Here is a 19,856-nt window from a genome sequence, read left to right on the forward strand (position 1 = left end):
ATCTTCTGTTGTATTCCTATCCTTAGATTGGACGTTGTGTGGGCAACAATCTACCAACCCTTTCTTTCTCTCTTTCCTTGCCTCTCCCTTTTTTAATCAAAAATGAAATAAAAATTAATAGTAAATTCGGCCAGGAGAGAAGGGTTTCTATTTATAGGCTACAACAGGGACCATGATGAGAAATTAGGGTTGGGCCTCCTGACGGGCTTGGGCTTCCCATATTCACACGACCCAAGTCCGTCAACAAATGACTTATTCCACTAAAGGCCATTGTTGCACTACCGCCCTAATCCCAAATTACGTGTTACGTTTATGACCTCCATATTATATGCTTGTTGATTTCTCCATGTTTAAAATATCGAATGCCCATTGATTAAGTCAAGTTACTAACAACTACATCAATCAACTTCTTATGTCCTTGAGTTGTACAACTCAACCTCATTGTCATGTCAGAATAAATCCACCTGCAGGGTTTACATGACAATCCTTATGAGCTCCTCACGGGCACATCATTAACCCGACTTCGTGTGGGTCACGGATTCCTTCTATAATCAACAACGCACCTTACATACAATGTCATTACCCAATCCATCGAGTTTGTTGATTCACAAATGAATCCCATTCATTGATGATTTAAAGCAATGTACAATGCACGTAAGTGCCCGTTATTATATATGGATTAAGAGGACAAGCATCCATAATAACAGAGGTTCTTATATAGTCAGTATAAAGAAAAATAACCTCACTTGGTCCTGTTCAATACACACAAAATGTACTAGTGTAATCCTATAGTCAAGATAGACTAATACCAGATTATACTACAACCTTACCAATGGTTTGTCCAAATCCATCTAGGTTGTGAACATTTACTTATACTTTATAAGATATTAATGATATGATCTTCTGCGTGTCACCACACACCATATCATCTACAACATAAAGTATTAGACACATGCATATAACTAATAACATATATAATATGCATAATATTTGCCCATATGATTCTCATTCAAAATATAAAAAATTAGAGTTATTACAAAAGTAATGCTTTTAGTATATAACCCTATCACATTTGGCATCCTTGGCTGACCATTTAGAGTTGATAGATGACACTTGTATAATCTTCACCCCTCCTTTGTCTGAAAAGTTGCAGACTATTGTAAAGGATGATATGGAGGGAAAGATGTATATGAGGATTAATTAATGCAGATTAGGGGTAGGCTAGAACCCCAATTTATTGTCAAAAACAAATAAAAAACTGGATGAAAATGCATTGAACTAACCTCAAAAAATAATTAACATGAAATCAAAAATTGGATGCAAATGCATCGAACTAAACTTAAAGAATAATTAACAGAAAATCGGAAACTGAATACAAATGTATCAAACTAACCTCCAAGAATAATTAATGGGAAATCGAAAGTTGTATGCAAATGCATCGAACTAACCTCTAAGAACAATTAACAAAAAATCAGAAATTGGATGCAAATGTATCAAACTAATTGTAAGAGCCAAATATCTCCTCCTCTATGATCTCTCCCTTTCTCTCCTTTTTCCTTGGTCCTCTCTCTCTTCCCTATGAGTCCTCCCCCCTTTTTTTCTTCTCTTCTCCCTTTCTTTTTATACCCCTTTAAACCTTCATCCAAGACGTCCACCTATCGCCTAATCCCTCGGTCCCCCTTCTTTTCGTATGTATGCCATGTTCGCGGCTTAGGGTTCCGCCGCAAGGATCCCCTACTCCTCAAATTCCCTCACTATTTTGCTACCCTGTCCCTCCACTGATCTCCAGGCCATCATTAATTAGGTCACTACAAATGCCCCCTCTCGAGTCCGCAAACCCCTTGATTTTGGCGGGGTTGAGAACCCACCTTCCTCTCTCTCTTCATTATGGGCTATGGTTTCCTTCTGACATATTCGTTTGCTGTACCCCCACGTGTCTCTTTCTCTCTGGTCTGATTGGTGGCGCTTCAGTTTCTGCCCCTTCGTTTTTACCCTTCTGCCCTCCCTACCCCTCAAATCCCACTCGATTTCTCTCCCTCTCTCATTTACTTCTCACTCTCCTTCCTTTCTTGCAACAGACTCCATTTTCAAATCCTTACCCCTTCATCACTTTCATTGCGCTTTCATCTTTACCCACCCTTTGTGCTTTTCTTTGCCTTGCTCCTCTTTACTTTCCACTCTCCTCGATTGTTCCGGCGTTTGTTCTTCCACTTAGGTTCATGCATCAGGTTGGTTTTTTCTCCTTCTTTTGTTTATCATCTTCTTCCATTTATCTGTTGATTTCTATTATTTTCTCTTTTGTGGTGACGGTTCGTCTTTTAGCCATTTAAACTCCCCCCTCCTCCCCCTCGATCTCGCTGCCCTAATCTAGAAGCAATTAGGGTTGGCTATGGGATCCCTGATGATATTCTTATTGAACACGTGCCTGACGTGACCCACTTCCCCCATCTAGTGCCCAATAGGCCGGGATGTCTGGTGGCCACCATCGGCCAAATTGTGTCCGGCCTACGGTTTCCACTATCTTTATTAGATGTCAAGGTGTGCAACCACTTCATTATCCCCCTTTGCCAAGGCATAGGCAACTTTTGGCATATAATGTATGCCGCGAACCACTACAACAAGAGCCACGAACCCCAGATCGTCCTCCACGACATCATCTCTCACTACTACATAAGAAAGAGTACCAAGGACGTCAGTGTGGGTTACCACTCCTTCTGTGTCCATTCGGATAAACAGTCTTTTATCCTTCGAATTACCACTTCAGACAAGAACTGGCACGGTACCCACTGTATATTTCTGGTAATTTTCTGTCCGCGGTCATTCCTCCCGAAGTAACTCTGAACCATCTCACTTTTTTTACCCGCAGTAAGTGTTTTTATATTTTCCCTCTTCTGTGTGCATTATGTGCTGCTGACTAATCCTTTGCCCTATTTTTGTGCAGGTTGGAGGACCGACTCCAAATCTCGCCTTTCCGCAGTTTAGGCCCAGAGCAAATTGTTGTCCTCGGCATTGATCTCTCTCTAGGGACTCCTCTGCTGACAGACTCTGCTATGTGCACCCTGGGCAAATATTCTGCACCATTCTACCGTACTTCACCCCCCAAAGAGAGAAAGCCCCGATCATCCCCCCCTCGGCCAGCTGAGCCCCGACCTCCTCAACCAACATCCCACCACCGCGACTTCACCCGTAAAACTACCCAATCTTAGGCTCGCGCCCAGGCTCTTGCAATAATAGTCTATAAATCTACCGCCCATCTTCCTTCCCAGTCCACCTAGAATATCCCCTCCTCTCTTCGCTCCATTTCTGCTTGGGAAGACCAATACCTCTCTCCTGAGACCCCCTCCGTTGATCCTGCACCCCCCCCCCTCCATGGATGTCTGCAAGATAAGACTCTTCGACAGCGACTCTGATGATGAAGTGAAGGAAATTCCCGCTACCCAAACTTTCTCTACCGCTACCGACACTTCAGCAGCCGAGACAACTTTATCTGAATAACCCCCACAAGAAGCCCGACTTTCTATCTCCTAAGAACCTGTTGTCCCCCTTTTCTCCTGACTCTTGGACCCATCGGTCTGGAAAAGAAACTGCCCACCCCTCCAAGGAGGTCGTCACCTCAGAGATCTTCTGCCCTACCTTTAAGGTATATGGCCACAACGTCAACATTGCAGACTCAGCTATAGACAACCCAGCTGTGGGCTCCGCCATGTTCTATGGCTGTCATCTCCCCCGCGACCTTACCTATGCTGACATCGGGACTTTCAAATAGCATCAAACCTCTCTTTGCACCAACTGGGAGAAAGTAACCCACTTTGAATCTTCATGTCAACTTTCCCAATGTTTGACCTTCCTTACTCTAATCGTTGTTTCTTTCCCAGGTAAGCTTGGATGTTTCTTATATGATCCACGGGCTGTTCTCCTCCCTGGGTACCATAGATAAGTTAGAGAAGGAGGTCAGCGGCTCTAGCGGGCTACAGGCTACGGGCTACCTGTGCTCGTCTCCAATCTGAACTAGAGGTCATAGAGATAGCTAAGCTCCGGGTAGAGGATGAACTTCAAAAGGTTGAGAACACCCACCAGTAGTTCATGGATGGGGTCAATGATCGTCTGAGCAAACAGCGGGAAGCCCTCCTCCTCCCACACAAAGATGTCACCCAGGCCCTCCTTCTGCAGCATACCAAAGATATAGAGTTGCAGCAATTGAGCTTCAAATCCTAGGCTAACAAACGGGTGGCTAAAAAACTACACGAGGAGCATGCCCGCCTTGCTATGGAAGGTCGCCTACTCCCTGAAAAACCTTTGTCTCCAGCAACTGAAACTACTAATGCCACGACATCTACAGGCCCAACGCCCCTTGTAGCTCCCAAGCATGCTGCGGACCCCCTTGAGGAAGACGCCTCTCTAGGCCAAGTCAAGGTAGATATTGATCCTGTACTCCCGGTCAATGCCCCACTTCAAGACTTAGATTAACTCCACCACTTGGCTACTTTTTTGAATTTGGAAACTGTATTCAACTTTGCTCACATGGTTTTGTAATTGTATCTAATGATTGCAATAGTCCTTGTTCATTTCATGGTATTAATTTTAACTATAATTGTTGGGTTCCTCCTTTTGGGTTTCTCCCCCCTCGCTGTGGTTTGTTATTCGGTTGCGGCCCCCATATCCATATGCACCACATGTGCTCTTCTAGAGGACCTTTGTTAGATCTGCAAATTGTGATTGGTCTTATTAAAATAATTTCTGATTCCCCGGTTCACCTCCCTCTTTCTCTCAGATGGTAATATAGTATAAGTTTGGAACTCTTCGGGTACGGTCACCTGCTTGAACTATGTAGTCCCCCTGTGCCGGTATGGCATACATGATCCCCTACTTTACTCAAATCCTCCATGCTCCCACTGGGCCCAACTTTCTGAGGCCCTTCCATATACCCCACCTCCCTTTGACTCTTCTGATCACCTGTGTGATCTACCACCCTCACCCATGAAGGGCTCATCCCACTCCGCAGGCTCTATCAGGCCATGTAGCCTGTCGTGGCAACTCCTCTTGCCTCGAGCTTGATTCAGACCTCTTGCCCGCGAAGGGCTCCTCCCCTCCGCGGTCCCTCTCTTTGCTTAGTTCGCAGCTTGTTAAGGCAACTCTCTATGCCCCCGTGCGCGATTTGCAATGCCCGCGAAGGGCTCATCCCTCTCCGCAGGCTCTATTAGGCTATGAAACCTGTTAGGGCAACTCGCCTTTCCCCAAGTTGGATTTGGACCTCTTATCTGTGAAAGGCTCATTCCCTCTGCCGCTCCTCTTTTCAAATATTTGTTAGCTTGCTAGGGTCACTCTCTTTGCCCCCATGTGTGCTTTTGTTCTTGGGGTCCACAAAGGGCTCATCCCACTCTGCGGCATCACTGGCTATTAAGTATGTTGGGGCAACTCATCTTACCCGTTGTGGGTTCAGACCTCTCGTCCGCGAAGGGCTCACCCCCCTAGCTATCTCCAATTTGATTTGGAAACATTTTCGTACAGGTAAAGTCATTACAGCTAGTATTTTTCTTTCTCAAAAGTGTCATTATATTATATATTTACAAACAACTCTAGTTTCTCACTCTGGATCTCCATTACAATTAAGTGTAAAATTTCTTCAACACTCTGGATCTCCACATTGTAGGCCAAGGAAAAGGGAGTCTCCTTAGTGGTTGTCTGGGGTGTGGTTCGGTATGCCCAAAGGATATGATTCCACTCATCGGCCCACGCCCTTTTCCTGTCCTCCAACTTCCTCTTAAGATTGTTCATTATGGTTTTATTAGAGGACTCCGCATGTCCATTCCCTCAGAATTGTATGAGGCTGAGAATCCTTGTTTCACTCTATATGCCTTCAAGAACTCTTGCACCTTAGCTCAAGTGAATTGAGTTCCGTTGTCCGTAATGATGGCATACGGCAGTCCAAATCTACATATAATGTTTTCCAACATAAAGTTAATTACCTACACCTCCTTCACCTACTGCAAGGGTACAACCTCTATCCATTTAGTGAAATAATTGATGGTTGCTAACATGAACCTCCTCTTACCACTGGCCATAGGCAGTGGACCAACTATATCCATTGCCCACATCGCGAATGGCCACAGATTTAACATATTATGCAATGGTTCCGCTGGCGTAAAAATTAGCTGGGCAAATCTCTGACACTTGCCGCATCTCTTAGCAAATTCCACCACGTCTCTCTTCATATGGGGCTAAAAGTATCCCTGGGTTAGCAGTTGGTGGGCTATGGTTCTTCCCGCCGATTGGCTCCAGCAATCTCCCCCGTGTAGCTCTGCTAGAACCTCTAATGCCAACCTTGGTCTGAGGCATTTCAGCAATGACCCACTGAAGTTCTTTCGATATAATTCTCCCTCTAGTAGAATGTACCACTGAGAAGCTTGTTCCAACCTTCTTCTCTCTTTCTTATCAGCCACTTGCTTCCCGATAAAAAGAACTTGATGGGACCCATCCAACCTTCATCTTCTTCCATGGCCTAGCATACCTCAGTCAGCTTCTCCGTGCTCGGTTTCTCCAACCTCCTTACGGTTATGGATCTCTCCTCTGAACCCGGTATTGCCACGGCGACGTATGCCCGAGCGTCGGCAGGCCTATTTTCCCCACGACCCAAATGTACAAACTTGATCTTCGCAAACTTCGCGGCTCTTCTATGCAATACTTCCAAATACCTCGCCATTCGTGGGCATCTAGGGGCGAACCCTCCATTCGCCTGACACACCACTAAATTCCAGTCTAAGTATACCGTCAGCTCACTCACCCCCAAATCTGCCGCCATTCTCAAGCCCGCTATCACCGCCTCATACTCCGCTTCGTTATTAGATGTCGTGAATCCCAACTTTATGGTCAGTTCTATTATGTTGTTATATGGTGTAACTAATACTACCCCTATCCCGTTGCATTCGTCCATTGTGGATCCATCTGCGAACACCCTCCACCCATTTCTCATGTCCCAAGGGTCTAAGAAATCTTGCTCAACACTCATTTCCAGTTCCATGACCATCTTCTCCCCCCAAGTGGGATCCTCTACTGGGAACTCCGCCAGAAACTCTACCACTACCTGTGCCTTCTCCGTGGTCCTGATATGATACTGTATCTCATAAGAACTCAACATCACTGCCCATTTTAACATTCTTCCAGACTTTTCCGCTTTCAACGCTTGTTTCAGGGGCAAATTTGTTACTACTACCACCAAGTGTGCCTCAAATAAGGCTTCAATTTCAGGGCCGAGAATATCAATGCCAGGACGTATTTCTCAACTCTACTGTACCGAGTCTAGGCATCCAGTAAGGTTTTACTTTGGAAATATACCAGTTTCTCCATCTTGTCAGCGACCCGGATGAGAACTGAACTAACTGCATACTCTGAGACCCCCAGATACAAGTATAACTTCTCCCCCTATTCCGACCGCGACAACAAAGGTGCCTTACCCAAGTAGCTCTTCAATTCCTGAAATGCCTTCTCGCATTCCGCGGTCCATACAGAGTCCGGAGTACTCCTTAACAACCGATACAGCAGCCTGCATTTGTCTGATGACTTTCAGATGAACCTGTTTAAAGCTGCGACCCTTCCCGCTAAACGCTGCACTTCTTTGACATTCTACGGTGAAGGCATTTCCACCAAAGCTCTTATTTGTTCGAGATTAGCCTCTATCCCTTGGTGATTAACAATGTAACCCCAAAAACTTCCCTGTGGTCACTCTAAACGTACACTTCTCCGTATTGAGCTTCAAGTTATGCATCCGTAGTATTCTGAACGGCTCCCTCAACCCCTCTATGTGCTCCTCCTCCCACATACTCTTCTCCACCATGTCGTCTATGAATATTTCAATTCCCTTCCAAATCTTGCTCTCAAACATTTTCTCTCCCAGCCGCTAGAAGGTAGCCCCGGCGTTCTTTAAACCAAACGACATCCTTGTATAACAATATGTGCCACCCTCCACCACAAAGGCCGTTCTCTCTTGATCTGGTCTGTACATTGCGACTTGGTTGTATCCCATGGATGGATCCATAAATGAAAATATTTTGAACCCCGCGGTTCTATCCACTAATTCATCTACTTGCGGCATAGGATAACAGTCTTTAGGACACTCTGAGTTAACATCTGTAAAGTCGACACACATATGGACCTTGCCATTCTTTTTCGATATAGCGAAGACGTTAGATAACCAATCCGTGAAATCTACCTCTCGTATTATGCCAGCTCCCTTCAACCTCGCGACCTCCTCGCGAATTCCCTTCGCATACTTCAGCCTAACGCTTCACATCTTTTGTCTTACGGGCTTATTGTCTTCTCTCATGTGCAAACGGTGACACGCAAATACTGGTTCCAGTCCCGTGATATCCTAAATTACCTAAGCAAAAACATCCTTATTTGCAGCTAGGAACTGTACCAGTTTATTTTTCCATTCATCAGGAATTGTACCACTGACGTAAACTTTTCTTCCTCCCCAGTCCCCAAATTTACTACTTCGATCTCATCGAGGGTCTTTGGTCCCACCGCAGACTCAGCATCCCCCTCCATGGAGGTACACTATAATTGATATGCGTGCTACTTACTAGGATTTGAGGTTTCTCCCTCTGCTCCTCGAACCCATCTCTTCACTGTGCCCTAATGACTATTCTTTGCCGTCACTTGATCTCCGCAAAACTCATACAACCCGGTCGGGGTGGGAAACCAAATCACTTGGTAGTAAGTGGATGGTACCGCCTCCCCAAAATGGCATTGTACTGCGAATCAGCATCCACTACCTTAAACCGAGAGAACACCGTCACCGGTCCTGTAGTTACCGGGAGCAAGAGATCTCCTAGAGGCTCCGTCATGCTTCCATTGAACCCATATAAATTGGTTTGCGAGGGTCTCAATTGTTTCTTGTCTATCTTCATCTCCTCCATTGCCCCTCTGAACAACAAATCCACGGCGCTACCGCAGTCCACCAATACTTGTTTTACCATGTAATTACCCATTGCCACCGTGATTACTAATGTGTCCTCATGTGGGGAGTTAACCACCTTGAGGTCCGTGTCAGTGAATACTGTGGTCCCCTTTCCATTCGCGGACCCTGGAGTTGGCCGCGAATGTCATGATGCCTCGTTGACTTGCTGGATGCTCACAGTTCGTCTTATCTTATCCCGGTGATCGTTATGGCTCAAAACTACTCCACTGAAAATCACGTTGATCGTTCCCAGTATCCTCCCCTGATCCGGTATATGCTCTTCTTTCTCATTCCCCGTTGTAAACTCCTTCAACAACCCCTTCCCTATCATTCTCTGTATCAACCACTTTAGTGTGTAGCAGTCATTCGTCTCATGGTTCTATGTTTGATGGTAGGCACAATAAGGTTTGCCTGGCATTTCCGCTGGCTTGGTTCGCGGCCCTTCATAACCCTGCATACTTTCAATCAATGGCAATATCTCACTCAGCGGCATGTTCAATAGTGCATGTTCCCCTTCATGGTAAGGTTTTCTCTCCCTATTCTCCCTCCTGACTTCTTCTCTACCCATTTCGGGTCGCGACAAGTGACCACGATAACCGCCGCTTCCCCTGTCTGACGGCTCATACCTTCGACAATCCTCACTTCTTTCTAATGACAACACTGCCTTCCCCGGCCTCTTCACATCTTTATGCATAGTATCCTCGTACCTTATATATTTCTCCACCCTCAGGTATAGGTCATGTAATGTCGCGATCTCGTTATTGGCTACGGACTCATGAACCCTGGTTCCCGGGCGCAACCCTCGCTCAAACGCTATCACCGTGATTCTTTCATCCAAGTTCTCCACTTTCAATGTCTCTGCCTTGAATCTACACAAAAAATCCCTCACAGACTTTGCGAACCTCTGCCTTATATTGAACAACATCGCGATATCTACCACCCTCCTCTTCTAATGTATGAAATGGTCTATGAAAGCCTGCTCTAACTCTTGAAAGTTGTTGATACTCTTCGACGGCAACCGGTAATACCAATCAGAAGCCCCCCTTTTAAGCTTGTGGGGAACATCATGCATCACAGTCCATCATACCGAGGTTCTTGCCACAGTGGCATCTGCTGGCGAAAGTGATGAATGTGATCCGCTGGATCTCCCTTCCCAACATATCTCTCAAATCTGGGCTGGTTAAACTGTTTTGGCACCTCAGACTTCCAAATCGCGTCAACCAACGAGTTACGGTTCAGCCCTACCACTACTTGGTTCGCTGCTCCGCCTACGCCCTTGGCTTGTTCCAGACTCGCTTTCAGATCACTGGCAATCATCTCCCTAACTTGCTCCTTTGTAAGTCCTGTCACCCCATTATCCGCCAGGTTCAGCCTCCCCTCCTCTTCCTCTGCCTCTCTCTCAGATTCCTCAATGGTCTCCTTCTCCCTCTGAAGCTCATCATTTTCTTCCCTCAATCTTGCTATTTCCTCATGCAACAGCCTTGTTTCCTCTTAAACTGATGTGGTAGTCTCTTCTCCTCATTGCTCCCACGCCCCCCTCATTCCCCACCGACTCCCCCTACTCTTCTACAACTGCCACCTTCCTTGGCTTTCCTACCCCTCTCTTCACTTTTGTTGCCATATCCACAGCTGTTTAGATCTCGTTCCCCATAGACGGTGCCAAATGTAAGAGCCAAATATCTCCTTCTCTCTGATCTCTCCCTTTCTCTCCTTTTTCCTTGGTCCTCTCTCTCTTCCCTATGCGGCCTTCCCCCTTTTTTTCTCCTCTTCTCCCTTTCTTTTTATACTTTAAACCTTCATCCATGACGTCCACCTGTCGCCCCATCCCTCGGTCCCCCTTCTTTCCGTACGCATGCCACGTCCGCGGTTTAGGGTTCCGCGGCAAGGATCCCCTACTCCTCAAATTCCCTTAACTTTTTTACCACCACGTCCCTCTACCGCTGATCTCCAGGCTATCATTAATTAGGTCACTACATTAATCTCAAAGAATAAATAACATAAAAGAAAACAGATGCAAATGCATCAAACTAATCTTAAAGAATAATTAACGGGAAATCAGAAATTGGATGTGACTGCATTGAATTAACCTCTAAGAATAATTAACGGGGGAATGGAAACTAGATGCAACAACATTTAACTAATCTCAAAAAACAATTAACAGGAAATCGGAAACTTAATGAAAATGCATTGAACTAACCTCAAAACATAGTTGTATTATATGTAGTCGGAATGTCTCGACAAGTATATTTTGGTATTTAAAATGGTGTTTATCACATTTTTAATCATATGATTGGGAATGCCTAGCTATTCAACTAGGTGTAATATGATCTTCGCCTAATTTGTCGGCATTCTCAAAAAAAACTTTGAGCAAACGCTTATTATTAAAAAACAAAAAGAAGTCGAATGGGTTTTTTATTTTTATGGTGAGTGGGGTTTTCATGTTGCAAGATCGATATAATATTTAAATATCATAACTCTGCATAGTTGCAAATATTTTTCAAAACAGTGCAATATATAATGGCACATGTTCATAGGACGGGTTTGAAAACTAGTAATCAATTTATAGCACTTCTGATTGGGAAAATCAAGCTCAGTCCCGTAGTTGATACTAACCAAATGACGACCTATGATATCTTGGCATATATCAACATTTTGAAGGAAACATTAGGTCATTAGCAGCTAAACATTGATGCGTACCTCCCTACTCTAGTAACTGCTAATTTATTTCGTTGTTTACAGGCCATGGTTAATTCTTTTGTTAAGATATTTCATCCTAACACTCATAAATTCTTTTTTTGAAATTATCACTTTGAAGAGTTTACTATTTACCTCACAACAGTGTAGATGAAGCCATATACTTAAGCAGGGCCAAGTCCGCCATGTTAGTAAATTGCACTGACATTTATCTTGAGGTTGAGGCTCAATTGTATAGGAGGTTTAATCTGTTTATAACTGTGAAATGGATCTCTTCAAAGTAATGCTTTTGTAGAGAACTTTTAGTTTTTTTTACCATTTGAAAAACATGGAAGACCAAATCCACTTTAATTTATTTTTTTTCACAAAGAAATAATGGTATCCATAAGCTTGTGATTTGTAAAAGTTTACCTTTCCTTGGACACCTCTAGCACTCCAACCATTAGGTGCATTTAATGACCGGAAAGAAGCCCACTCACTAAGACTAGTTTTCCCCAGTATTATAGCTCCAGCTTTTCACAACTTCTTCACGACACCTGCATCCTGAGGTACAATCGATCCAAGCAAGGCCCTGCTGTGGTATTAAGTTTATTTTTGGTAGAAATGTTGTCCTTGAGCAGAATTGGTATTCCATGTAACCTACGTAAAGACCCGCATAACTCTGCCTTTCTCTCCTTGTCAGCGTTATGAGCTTGATAAAGCACATCAGATTTCAGTTATGTTGTTTGTAGTGCTCTGGAAAACTATCTAAGATCAATGAGAAAGAACTGATGAACTAATGAAGATTAAGGATTGAAATGATAATTAAATAAGTTTTTGTATTGATCAACAATGGCGGTTACAAGTTTCTCTTTTTCTCTCTCTTTTCACTCAGCTTCTACAGATTTTTGTGGAATGAATCAAATGACTCATTTCTTCCACCTTTCAGCCTCTATATAGTGTTCCAGTTGTAGTCTTGCCCAATCAATTCCTGCCACGTTTCCATTCTCTTCTTCCTCCTCTTTTTCCCGCTTTGAACCTGCAACATACAAACTTATGAGCGAAATATCGATAGTCATGTCGATATTTCTAGTTAGTTTTGATATTTGGGTTGGAATATTGCGTTGACGATATTTGCCCACGACGTCGCCCCCTCTCGAGAATTTCAAATTTTGATATTGAAAATTTGAATGTTTCGAGAAACAACTGGGAAAAAACTGTAAAATTCAATCTGAAATAATTTAAAATTCAACTTATCACGCGGTTACTGTTGGAGTTGAACAGTCACATCAAAATATCAATTATAAAACTCGCCTTCACTTTCTCTTTCTTCACTTATTCGCAAAAAACTTGAAACATTCAAACCCAACCACCATTAACAAACCTAAAAATCTTCACTTTGGACTTACTCGTTGTCCTCTTCATCAGATCTTTCTGCAAACTTGACAGGTTAGTTAGAATAAAATTTAATATATTTATTTGCTATCATAATCTCTTTTCTTTCCCTCTATTATTTCTTAATATCGCGTATGTACCTCTTCTTGATTTTAAGAGGGTTAGGGTTAGGGTTTAAACTTGAGTATTTTATTTGTACAACCATTTATACTAACTAAAGTTTTGAATCATATATTTTGATCTGTTTCAGTATGGCTAGGACAAAAACTTATGTTAAATTTAGCCGAACCCTCTAGAAACGATCCTGGCTTCGTCGTCAAGAACGTAGGTTTTTGAGACACACATCCTCACCTCGAAACCCGACATTGTCACCACGAGACTTTGATATGTGTATAACAAATAATATATTATACAATTATACTGAGTATAGCGATAGTAGTATAGAGAAGGGATATAATTCTAATAAAAAATTTATTGTTTCTAGTAATACTGACATGTCGAATGAAGATATCGAGTCTGCAACTCGAAATAGCTCTTCTTCCTCAGCCTCAAACACAAAGAACTGAAACTGATGAACCAGATTGGTGCCCAACGTATTTTGTTGATGGCCTAGTGATAATAGTAAAATGATAGTATTACCTACAAATAAGCGATTTAAACTCAAACGCAAGTAAAACTAAACTAATTTTGTACTTATATTATCAAAGTTTTCTATACTCTCGATGCTATTGCAATAGAGTTGAAATAGAAGATTCGTTCCACTCCTAGTTCTTTAGAATTAACGTTTACTAAGATTATCAGTCTATCAAAGTTAATGAGAGTAACACGAAAATTATACTTCGATGGAAATTATACTAACAAGATACGATAATTTAACTACGGAATACTAAATTGATACTATGATAAGGAATTAGGGGGGATTGATTCCACCTTAACTCGACTTAATTTACTAACGAAGAATCGTCATAATCTGAATTGAAATGCTTTCGCATAACAATTGGGACTTCCTAATCCCTAGTTGTTCATGGTAATCTCTACCAACTAACAACTAGCATGTGAAACAATCAAACCCATTCTCATGGTGAACTAATTGTTTTCTAGAATATAATGGATTATTACGTCTATTCTTACTAATCGAAATCAAGTTTTCATCAAGGCTTTCTCAAACCCCTCTAATAGAGGTTTAGCCTTGATTCATAAAACTATCATTTCTATATGAATTTGAGCAAGACATGATATAAGGATTATAAATTTACTATATTGATCTAATCAAGAATTCAAATCTAAATTAAAAACTAAGAAATGATTAACAACTATTAACTGAATTTAGATCTAAGTAATTTAATAAACCAAAAACTGAAATTATGAATAACTAACTACTTTTCTTAATCTAATGAAGAATTATCAATGATTCAATAACTAAATTAAAAACAAGGTAATAGAAACTAATTAATGGAGTCTAAAACTAGATCTAAAATTATTGGCTAATGGCTAACTCAAAACTAGAATGCTTAAGAGTTAAGTCTTGTGTCTTCAAATGGGCTGAGGAGCCATGTTTTGGGCAGGAAAATCGAGCCCAAAACCCAATTTCTTCAGTCCACAGAAGCCTTTTCAGCTGGATTTTCCTTCAATAGACTTTTCATCTCCTTTTGCTCCTCTGATTGGGTTAAGATTTGGACCATTGGAAAACTCTTTCCAATGCGGTCGTTTTGACATAAGGTAGGCCCAATTATGAGGTATGAGTCCAAAAAAACGGTATTCAGAAGTTCTGTTGACTTTTGTGGGTTGTTTCTGCCCGCGTTGACTTTGATTTTTCAGCTTTGACCGGGCTTTAAAAAGGCTTTTTCTCCTTGAATCTTGGCCTTTAATCACATAACTTCTTAGCAACCAACCCTTGCTCCTTTATCTCACAAAAGTGACACTATTCTGCACATAATTGATTCCAATGCCTGAAATACATAAAAGCACGTAATCAGCATTAACTCTTATTTATTACTCGCATAATTGGTCTAAAAGTATTATTGTTAAGGGGTTAAAACTATAGTTTTGGGCTCTTATCAAACCACCCCCAAACAACATTTTGCTTGTCCTCAAACAAATATGAGATATTAGAATAAGTGACCAAAAATAGAGTTCTAACTACTCTCATTTCGCCGAGTCCGATTGCATTGACCATATGCAACAAGACCTTAAACCACTAGGAATTCCCTAGTGGATGAGTTATAGCCTCGTGAGAATTTTCCAGTGATGGTACTCACAAACTTCATCTATACTACAACGACTAAGAAATAAAACTAATGTTTCCTTATCTATGCTCCCAATTATCTATATATCTCACTAGCAATGAATACAAAATAATCTAGTCGAAACCTAAGCTAATATATACATAATAATCAATCGTCTACCAATAAACATATATACAATGAGTAATACTATGAAATGCATTAGCAGGCCCGTTTCTGAAAACTCGGAATAGCGTCCTTAAGTAGGTCCTCACATAAATATCAAGACAAAAATCACTCTGAATTTTCCGCTCAAGTTTCGCTACTCCAGTGCGCAGTGGGCACACTTTACCTTACAATCTCAATTACACACAAGGAAGCCGAAGTTGATCAAACACATCTGCCACTTACTATCACACTAACATGTTCCTAATTGAGCTAGAGATCTTTATTAGGTGTTGCGGGGATTAGGAGATGGTTTAAGAAGGAAGGAAATGGGTATTCAAAAAGGACAAGTCTGAGATAATAGAGTCTTCATATTATGTAACTAGAGAAAACCTTGTTCTTTACTTTTGCTTCTACACTTTGTTTCCATCCTTATCCATATTTTTCTTTTTCTTTGGCTTTTGACTCCTTTGATTCTATTTTTGGAGTTCTAACTCTTTATTTTCTTTTATTTATTTATATTTTCTTTTATTTGGATGGAAACTTTCTTTTCTTATTTGAAGCGACTAATCAATTCTTGATTTCAAAGGTCTTTCTTTTTTCTATTCTTCATCTCTATTCTCAGACTCATTTAAAGAATGGGTAGGCTGGTTTTTATTTTTTAGTTTGTTTTGTAAAAGGTTAAAGGATTTGCGGTTTATGAAAGGCTCAGAGGGGCGACTAGCGGAAAAAAATTTCATAAGGGTTGAATTTCTAGCTATATCGATCCAAAGAGGGCCTAAATTCTCGCTTAGGATATGGTATAGTGACGTGTGATTTCTCTATCCAGATTTTACTTCTCCCTTGTGTCATTTCTCAAATGTTTCACTCATATAAGGCTTTAGGCTATATTATCACAGGATTTGTAGAATAAGTACTCTAGCCTAGATTTCATAAACTTACTGCCAAACAATCATAGATACTCATGTAATATATTTATATATAGATGCAAAGATTATTACCTATATATTAACCGAAGTTTCTAAAAACTATTGTAATGCAAAAGCTACGTGAGACTTCTAGATTATTAAGAGCATAGAGAAAGAAAACAATAGCAATATTCCTAAGTGTATAGCATAAACTTTTTATTTATATTTTTGAATTTTTGAAATTTTTTTTTGAATTTTTACTAGAAAACAAGTGCATATTGTACATATTTATATCCTAATAGATGCCTTAATTACACGTGTTTCTATGCCACCCCCAAACAAGAAGCATGCTTTGTCCTCAAAGTATTGAAATAAAAATGGTAGAAAAATACAATGGAAACGCGTTAAAATTCGGGAACATCTGCAAAATAAGGTTAAACATACTAATATAGAAAATAAAAATTAACGCAACTCTATAGGAGTTCCACCCGTTATGGGGTTAACAAGAATTAAATTGCTTGGGACATAAGCAGACACTAACTGAAATAAAAACTTGCCTTAACTCCAGCGTTTAAGCATAGTCCTCATCCTCTTCAAAGAAATGAAGTTCTTTTGCATCCTGCCATGCCATGATAACTTGCCAAGCTTCACGCCATTTATCGTCTACAATCGCTAACCTGTTTAGCGCCACTTGGTCGGATGGGGTGTAGGGGGCAACCCAATAAGGTTGCACCTGCCATCCTGGCCAAGTCATAACACATAAAGATCAAATAATACAATTGGTAGGTCTCACAATGTTCGACCCCAACCCAATCCGTGAAACGGACACAAAAAACAGGGGAGAAACATAGCATAATATGGCAAACTAAAACAGGCATAAGAAAGTACTTATGCCTCATCCTCTGGTCTCGTGCTAAACTAGACATTAATGTCTTGGGAAGGTCATATAGCAGGCGTCCCTCAGCTAGAGCAAGGAAAACGTCGCAAGTGGCGTCATTCGCAGAAGCAAAACGCCACTCCCCTAATATGTTAAGCATGATAAAGAACATGATCATGCCCACGTTAAGGGACAAGCTACCAAGGGTTACGTTATATGTCCCTTGGTCCTCTACACGGAAGATGTCGGCCCCATAATTCTCATGCAAAAGCTCAAGGTTGTAGGCAGAAAAATTATCAACTATGTAGCCTCATGGGTCTTGAATCTAAGTAGGCATAGGAAGCTCAACAACAAAAGGCAACAAGAATTTGGTTATTTCCATTGTTTCGTCATCAATGTTGATGGAGAACACGTGTTCTCCATCCATCCAATAAAAGAATTTACAATGGTCATAAAAATACGAGGTAAGTGCAGGAGAGTAAAGTTCATCAGAACTTACCATTAAAGATTGTCATCATGCTTGTATGATTACTTCGCGAAACCACACACCATAGGTGTCACGTTGGAACAAGTATTCAAAAGACTGTTCCGGTATGATACGAGGGGATGTCATCACAAAACTATGCTCTAGAACAGCTGCAAATGATCCTGGAACAACCCACAAAAAATTGGAATTTTTCGTGCCTACGAATGTCAGAGTGCAGAGGGCGCTCGAACTTTGCCTTGGTAGGGTGCGGGGAGCGCTCTGGCTATGATCGAGTTCCAGGCACTTAGGCGCAGGGCGCGCTCACTTTTTGCCTAGGATAGGAGCAGGGTGCACTCATTCCTTGGGCAAGTTCCAGTGTTTTGAGTGCGGGTCACGCTCAGATTTGGTCTTGTGAGGGCACGGGGTGCGCTCAGGTCTAAATTGAGGAACAAGCGGTTCAAGCGCATGGCGCGCTCCGTATAGCTTGAGTGCTGAAGTGAAGAAACAAAAGAGAAAAAATTGAGAGTGAAAGGTGAGAGTGCAAGGTTTGTAGTGTGGGTTGTGAGTGTAGAATAAAGGAAGTATATATAGGGTTTTAGTTTATAAAACGAATTAACAAGTTGCCAAAAAGCTTTAAGGCAATTGCCGGAAACAAAATATTTTCAAAACCTAAAATGGAAACAACCCATATTCCTTATTCCAAAACAAACCTAATATCTTTTAGGTTGAATTTAGAATAACAACTTCCTAACTCATCTAAATTTTATCCTACCACAATATCTAATCATAGGCATGCCAATATCGGCAACATTCCCAACAATCATCGAAATATCACTTCTAAATTTGTGGATTATATAAAAACAATTCTAAAAGAAATAATACCACCCCCAAACAATTCGGGAAGGTGGGATTAATGTTAAAATTATTGCATACCTAGAAAAGAACCACATTAAATTAAAATCGAAATTCAAATACAATTAACTACCGACTTCAAATTTAACTACTAAATTCAAAATTAACATCCGAACTAATAAAAACAATATTAACAACATCAATCAATAAATTACCTAAACCACCCACTACTGTTTGAAGATGGAACATGAGATGAAGATGGGTCCTGAGCTCCCGATGGGCCCGAGCCATTCGTCTTTCGGCGACGACGCTCGTACCTCACAGACACCTCCTCAGAAGAAGAACCCCATGGGGTGGGAAGCGTTCACGCACTTCTTCTCGGAACTTACGTTGTGTTTCCATCTCTGCCTTCATCTCTTCCTAACGTTCATCCTCGTGCTGGGCACGAGTCTCATAGTTATGATGTATGGTAGTCTTGCGAGTCTGAAGATCTTCACAAATAGTATTAAGAGAACACATGCCACGATGAAGCACGGACATGGGCTCTCCATCGGAAGTACATCTCTCCAAGGCATCGGCATCAAAACTTGTCGTGTCCTCCTCATCATCCGCGCAGTCTCTTCCACTACCCTCTCTCCAGGCAACCTCCAAACCTTCTAAATACAGTCCGTATAAGCTATGGCATTTGTATGCAACTTAATCATAGTACGCTCAGATTTTAGAACAGCTCTAAACTTCATCATGATCTTAGTGATCAATACAGGGAAATGTGCAATAGTTTTTCCAACTCCTCTAATCATATCTAATATAAAATCGAGGATGCAGAATTTATACCTCTTATTCTACAATATCCAGAGAATGTGCAGACAGTTCAGAACGATGTCACTGAACTTCTCTTTCTCCATGATGTTCTTACCAACCCACTGAGCAACAACCACCTGGTTGGTTCTCAATGACCGTTGTCAGACGTAATGCGAGGCCACATTGTACTCTCCCTCCAACACAGTGTCTGTCATCATTGCTGGAACTCCAACATATTGGGAATCCTGCAAGGTGGCATCGAGATAGGGTTGTGGTGTACCACCTAGAATATAAGCCAACACATCTCTACAAACTTCTCTCCTCATCCCATTCACCTTCACAAAAAAATTCTGACCCTCCAACTCCCTCTTCTTGTAGAATTGTTGGATCAAATCGTCGTGATAAAAGTCGTTCTTTGAATACCACAACCCTTTCCACCGCCGGTGAATCATCTCATCACTATAAAACGGCGCGAAGTGGTCGGCAGTAAAAGCTTGTTCTGGCAAAATTCTCCGTCTTTGAGCCATTGACGGTTGTAGAC

General features: G+C 41.6%; 1 protein-coding gene across 1 annotated transcript; it reads right to left on the reverse strand.

The window, feature by feature from the left end:
- Positions 1 to 4,008: 4,008 nt before the first annotated feature.
- LOC147475547 (uncharacterized) lies at positions 4,009 to 7,153 on the reverse strand. The gene is made up of 2 exons (XM_086585445.1): positions 6,509 to 7,153; positions 4,009 to 4,164 (listed from the first exon to the last, which is right to left on the reverse strand). The coding sequence occupies exons 1-2, from the start codon at positions 7,151 to 7,153 to the stop codon at positions 4,009 to 4,011; spliced, it is 801 nt and encodes a 266-aa protein (XP_086441571.1).
- Positions 7,154 to 19,856: the final 12,703 nt, after the last annotated feature.

Source organism: Coptis chinensis, chromosome 9 (assembly GCF_015680905.1).
Source record: "Coptis chinensis isolate HL-2020 chromosome 9, ASM1568090v1, whole genome shotgun sequence".
Lineage (NCBI taxonomy): Eukaryota > Viridiplantae > Streptophyta > Magnoliopsida > Ranunculales > Ranunculaceae > Coptis > Coptis chinensis.